Below are 6,000 nucleotides of genomic sequence, written 5' to 3' on the forward strand. Positions count from 1 at the left end.
ACGTGTTGTCAAGGATGGCAAGGCTTGAGACGAAGGCCGAGGGGTGACTTGTTCGCTTTGTATCCTGGGTGATTGCTTTGGTGTAGTACTGGGACGTACGAATGGAGGCTGATTCTTTGGAATATCGGCGTTAAGGTGGCTGAGCGAGCCATGGTCTTCCCACGGGATGTCGACGGTGACGGGAGGAGCTGGCTTTGGTCTCACCCACGCCTGCGCAGTGCATGAGGTATCCATGCTGCTGGAAGTCAAGAGGTGACCTTTTTTGGTTGTCGCACACTCGTTGTGGTCTGCGCTTTGGGATATTTGGACGCTGTACTCCCGTCCGAGAGTCGCGTGGGTTGCGACTTTGGCTTCGCAAGGTCAGCAATTCGTCGAGGAAGGACGTCTGAACCGTTGACAAGAGTGTCATCAGTATGCGCTTGAGCACGTTTGACTTCAGCTGCTTGCAGTCGCTTGCCACGTTCCTTCGGGTCTTTCATCCACGACGCAACATGGGCAATTCGAGTCGCGACACTGCGCGAGATGTCTCGTATTCTCCAGTCCACACTATCGTCTGTAGTGAGTGCGCTGGCTATGGCACTCATCCCCAAGCCCTTCTCAATCTCCCATGCTCTGTCCGCCGTCGCCCGCAGGAGCGCATATTCGCTGTCCAAATCCAACATGCCCTTGGAGAACGTGACAAGGATTCGAAAATCGGCCGCGTCCGGATATTATTCGGATTGCACCCTCCGTGCAACGAGACCGCAAAAGTGCTATTGTCATCGCTGGCATCGGCTCGACGCTGTCCCGGATTCGTAGGAGGCTCCATGCGTGCGAGCCTTCCCTGTGCACGTGAGTTGGTTATGTGTACATCAAATGACATACAAGCGCAACGCCTCACGCCCATGGAGGAATTCGCGTCTGCAGATGATCTCTCGCCATCGTATCAGTTCTCCTTGAATGGCATCATCGGCGTGGTAGAGCGTCACTCCTCGCTGAAGTGCCTTTGACGCTGTACTCAACTTGACCCTACTGCTGGGTACATTGGATCGCACCATACTTTCACAAACTTGAAGCATCACTTCATGGACCTGAACCAACCGCCAGGACTGCTGGCGATGCTGTGCAATGATTTCGACAAGATCCCATGCGGCTGCATTCCATCCAGTTGATCCTCGACAAGAATGCGGACGAAAAGAGCAGCGACTGAAATTACCACGTTTTACATCGAGATAAGCAAGTCAAACTGCTCTCCGTTCGGTGTCCCTAAACGTTCCTTCGCAACACTGCAGCATCGGACGACATGCATGGGATAGAAACCTTCCAAGACTTCCCGCGCAATCGCACCCGACGTGTTGACGGAGCTCTCTAACGGTACTACACACAACACCGCAAATCATCCGTCAATCCACCACTTGTTCGTCGTGGTGTTCCTGCTGCGACCTGTGTCTCCTGCACCACATCCTCATATGCAAGCTTACCTTGACGAAACCAATCTGGGTCGCACGCTCACGGAAGCAGCGGCGGCACATGTCCAAGCCGTACTTGCTGATCACACCACGGGTCGTGGCGCAAGCGCGGCAGCGCTTCGAGTCCTTGCCGTAGGTACGGGGGTGGGTGTAGGTCAGATTGGTCATACTGATTGTCTGTTTGCAGCTATACACACACAACCCACGATCAACTTACGTCACGATCCCCCATCGTCGTCGACGGAGTTACCTGTTGGAGGGCCGGGACGCAAATGAGCCGTGAAGTCGGCACCATTGATAAAACCAACCAATTCCAGCCAAGGATCAAATGGACCAATCGGAGGATCTCTGTATCCGGATCCGGAAGTTCGAGTGGAATTCGGATGTTATCCGGACTCCGCCAGAATACCGAGAAAGAGCAGTTGCGGGAAACGATGCACGGAAGAGCGAGGAAGGCGACGCACCGGCGGACGCCGGCGGCGGTCGCGACCACGCAAGACGGCGGTGCGTTCGATCGAAACAACAACTCAGGGGGCAGTAGCCTCGTGGACGTCATCGACTCGATCGAAGACGAGTCTGCGGACGCCATGATCCTGCAGTACTTTATGGACTTTACCGACGACAGCAAGTCGACGGTGGAACGTCCGGAAGAACCGTCGCCGCCGAAGGAGCGTTCCCCAGATGAAGAGGAGGCTCTGAGGAGGCTCAAGGAAAAACAGAACAAACACCGACTCAACAACATCCGCCATCGACAACGCAAGCAGTGCGAGAACGACAGCTTGCGCACGGAAGTGGTCGAGCTTGAACAGAGGCTCAATGCACTCCAAGCTAGCAGTGCACGTCGAGGGCAGCAGCGAGGCCTACGCAACGAGGCGGCGATTCGACAGCTCAAGGAAGAATCCAAAGCAGAGAAACGAAAACGCGATGAGTCGGAAGACGAGCACGCGATTCTGCTCCGCACGGTGCATTCGCAGCGGGATTTGATTCAACTGTACTTCAAACGCATCACAACGACCCATTGCATGCATTCCAATCACGTGGTACATGCCTGCCTACTCGTATTCGTGTGGTCACATGGGCGTCCGTAGATTCTCGAGAACGAGCCGTTCCTCATGTACACATTGATGGGGTGCCCGGACGTGCGCGCGAACGGCTACGACTGGATCATGACCCAAATGAGGCGCAAGCTTGACGTGGCACTGACGTACCTCCATTCGTATGTGGGCAATCACATTGAAGAAGATACGAAGATATACTTGGGTGACAATACCGTCGATCTTGTTCGCAACCACATGTGGACATTCCCAACGCTGCAGGTCGCCCAATCGAGCTGGGAATCGTTCACCCGCATCAACACAGACCCGTCTGCTGCGCGAAGGACATCGGTGCGATGACATCTTTGATCGTTGACTCGTCTCAACGAACGTGCTAGCGCCTTGAAGTAATTGACCCCGACACGTTTTACACACGCATCATCATCGACGATGGCATCATTCCTGGGAAGCCCCTGACGCTCAACATGCTCCAGAGGTTGACCTTCCCATCGTAGCTTGGACGAGATGGCCAACGCGTGTTGTGTAGCCGATTCATGCAAGGAAACCGTGCTGTCATTGCATTTCGAACGATCAGCGAGGACAACCTGCACCCGATCGAGTCAAATGGAATGTGCGACCTCAGCGTCGCAGGATGGTTCGTTCTCGGACGCCATGTCCTTGCACTGATCGTGTTGGATCTAGGTTGTCGTTTGAGCCAAATCCTGATGGTACAACACATGCCAAAGTGTTTGTCAAGTTTCGCACCGATCATTCAAACGGAGAGCAGTCTGGGGAGCTGGTCAGCGTCGACGACGCCACCGCGATGACGTCTCGGTCCCCCAACACATCGAACAGGAAGACCCAAGCGAACCAGTGGATCATGAGCGTTATTTCCAAGATGTTCACGGCGGTCAACGGGACAACGCGGCAGGCCCTGCGCGCACCACCCCCCGCCACCACTAGCCTCACAGTCCTCAAGAAGCACGAAGCATTGCGGGACTCGTCAGCATGATGTAATAAACAGTTGTGGGCGAAGAGTGGATGGTAAGAGAGGTTGTCGGCGCTGGCGTGTTTTGGCTGTACACACTGCCTACACCAGCCCGCCACCATTGTCGCCCTTGCCGTTTACAAACGCGTCGAGGTCCCGCGCAACGTCGAAGGCCGTGGGGCGGAGCGAAGGGTCCGGGTCAAAGCATTGCTCCGCTAGCGCTCGGATCGCTGGCGGACAGGTCGCCGACACGGACGGCACCAAGCCTTCTTCCAGGATGAAGTACATGATTCGCTTGTTTGGAACAGCGACGTTCGCGTAAAGTGGCTGCTGTGTGTCGAGCTCGCACAACACACACCCGAACGAGTACATATCCGCCGACACTGTGTAATATCCACTGCGCAGCGCTTCCGGGGCCATGTAGAACGCGCTGCCGACGCCCGCCGTCATCGTCTCGTCCTCCATCGCCTGTCTCGACACACCAAATCCAGACAACTTGGCGTTAGGCCAGTCGAGCAGGATGTTCGTGGACTTGAGATCGCGATGGATCACCATGGGCTGCAGGAGCCCATGCAAGTACTGCAGCGCTCGCGCCACGTCGAGAGCTAACGACGCCTTCAGGTCCCAGTGCAACCCAGGGGTCTCGGTCAAGAAGCGCGACAAGTTGCCTTGCGACAGGTACTCTGTCACGGCCGTGAGCGACCCGAGCGACGTGTCCCACGCATATCCAACAAGCGCGACGATGTTCGGGTGGCGAAACATGGCCATGAGCCGGATTTCCTCGGCGAATGCTTCGATGTTTTCCTGGTCATGCACCTTGTCGGGCGTAATGACTTTGACCGCGACCACCAACTTGTGGTTGTACCGCCCGTAGTAGACCTCGCTGCGAACGCCCGTGGCCAAGAGTTGCGTGCGCGAGATTGAGGCGAACGGCAGCCGCAGGTGCGCCGGGATTTGATCGAGCTTGGCCTAGGCGTTGGAAGGATCGAATGTGTCGACGGCATGGCTCGACTCGTGGAACGGATTCATCGCGAGCGAAGAAAGGTGGCTTGGTCTGTGAACACTGGTTGCCTTGTGCAGCGACGACAGTGCGGCGTCGGGGGCGTTGCGCGATGTGCAATTCGGTGGCACGGCGTCGCCGATTTGCACGTTCGAGATCGAATGGTTGGTGGTAGGCGGCATGGGATTGTATGGCCCGGACTGGAGTTGGGCATGCAGCTGTTGCGACCCCTTCCACCGCCGGTAGAAGCACATGCCTAGCACAAGGACAACGACGGCAGCACACCCTCCGGCGATGACTCCAATCGCCGGCGTTGAAAGACCATCCGCGGATGCTGTGTCGGATGCAGAAGTTGACGCTGACGAAGACTTGATACTTGAAAGCCATGCCGTCATGGCTGAGCTCGGTGTGGGCAAGCACTTGTTGATCGAGTTGGCCGGTTGGTTGAGCCTGGATTCGCATGGAATCGTCAAGCCAACAGACTGGGAAACGAGGGGACAGGATGCGCTGGTAGAACTCAAAACCGGGTCGACAAATGTGTGAATGACAGGCCTGGTGGCCCCACTCCCGTCGCGGTGAAGCAGCAGTCGAACCGATGGAACGTCTAAAGTCTGGAGGGCGTCCTGGGAATACGAGGCGCTGGTCGTGTTTGCACTGGCCAGCTGAGCATCTGCTATAGCACACTTTGTGAAGCGGTCCAGCAATGCAAAGGATGCGATCGCGCCTTGCTGGCGCGCGTACTTGGTACCGCCAGGTCCAGAACAGTCCGTCGTGGGTTGCAATGTGGTAAACTCGTCCTTGGAGATAAAAATGCCGCTCATGGACACCCCGCATGGAACGTACACTTGCAAGTACGTATCCACCGATGCCACCGAGCCCACAACTACTCCAGTGTCCCACAGCACGGCGTGCATGGCAGCAGAAGACAATTGCGACCAACTTAGACCCAGCTCTTGCAGGCGCTGCTCGACGTTTGATGGCGGCGGGATGACGGGTGCTGCGACAGACACGCTGGCAGCGTCCAGAGCTTTGAAGCGCCCGACAAGATCGGAGTTGTCTCGCCAAGTCGTCGCCATGTTGCAAATCCACTTGAAAAGTGTTGCCGAAAAAATTTCGCGTTCGTCTGGACGGATTGGAGTTTAACGCCCATGACGTTAAACAGGACAACTTGCCGTTAAACTGGGAATCTGATACGTGTACACTCGGCAGCGGTCGACACGCTGGAAAGCTTTTATCGCCTTCACTTCATCAATCCTTCTATCGGATCGACCAGCTCGAGCCGCACGATGTGCCGCCCTCGGTATTTACTGGCCTTGAAAACAACCTGCGAGATTCTCCTTCGATGTTTTGCATGTACGCCAAGGGTTTGGAGTTGCTCACGACAGCGATCGATGGGGAATCGAAACTAAACGTGGCACGGTATGTATGTCCATGCGTTTGCAGAATGCCAGGAATCGCCCGCACGGCGCTGGAGGACTTCATAGACGATTGCTGTGGACTTGGCGGATGAAGGAGGCCTTGAAAGGGAAC

General features: G+C 56.0%; 2 protein-coding genes across 3 annotated transcripts; one reads left to right on the forward strand and one right to left on the reverse strand.

Annotated features, from left to right (window-relative positions):
• Nucleotides 1-1,856: 1,856 nt before the first annotated feature.
• Nucleotides 1,857-4,924, forward strand: H310_09288. 2 transcript variants are annotated; one of them, XM_008875322.1, is made up of 5 exons: nt 1,857-2,488; nt 2,537-2,833; nt 2,881-2,978; nt 3,030-3,137; nt 3,185-4,924. In XM_008875322.1, exons 1-5 carry the CDS (start codon nt 1,883-1,885, stop codon nt 3,492-3,494), a joined length of 1,419 nt encoding a protein of 472 aa, XP_008873544.1. In that variant the 5' UTR covers nt 1,857-1,882; the 3' UTR covers nt 3,495-4,924. The 2 variants fall into 2 exon arrangements, with proteins under 2 accessions (XP_008873544.1, XP_008873545.1); XM_008875323.1 differs by having other exon boundaries at nt 2,881-3,137.
• On the reverse strand, nt 3,573-5,546 carry H310_09289 (TKL protein kinase; the record flags this gene model as incomplete). The annotated part of the gene is made up of 2 exons (XM_008875324.1): nt 3,573-4,439; nt 4,533-5,546. 2 exons carry the CDS (start codon nt 5,544-5,546, stop codon nt 3,573-3,575), a joined length of 1,881 nt encoding a protein of 626 aa, XP_008873546.1.
• Between the last annotated feature and the right edge of the window lie 454 nt (nt 5,547-6,000).

The sequence above is a fragment of the Aphanomyces invadans genome (assembly GCF_000520115.1).
Source record: "Aphanomyces invadans strain NJM9701 unplaced genomic scaffold supercont1.20, whole genome shotgun sequence".
NCBI classification, from domain to species: domain Eukaryota; phylum Oomycota; class Saprolegniomycetes; order Saprolegniales; family Verrucalvaceae; genus Aphanomyces; species Aphanomyces invadans.

Coding starts and splice junctions, on each gene's coding strand:
- H310_09288 (XM_008875322.1), top strand. CDS start 1,883: ATGCACGGAAGAGCGAGGAAGGCGACGCACCGGCGGACGCCGGCGGCG. Junction 2,834..2,880: donor CTGCTGCGCGAAGGACATCG/GTGCGATGACAT, acceptor CGAACGTGCTAG/CGCCTTGAAGTAATTGACCC. Junction 3,138..3,184: donor GACCTCAGCGTCGCAGGATG/GTTCGTTCTCGG, acceptor TGTTGGATCTAG/GTTGTCGTTTGAGCCAAATC.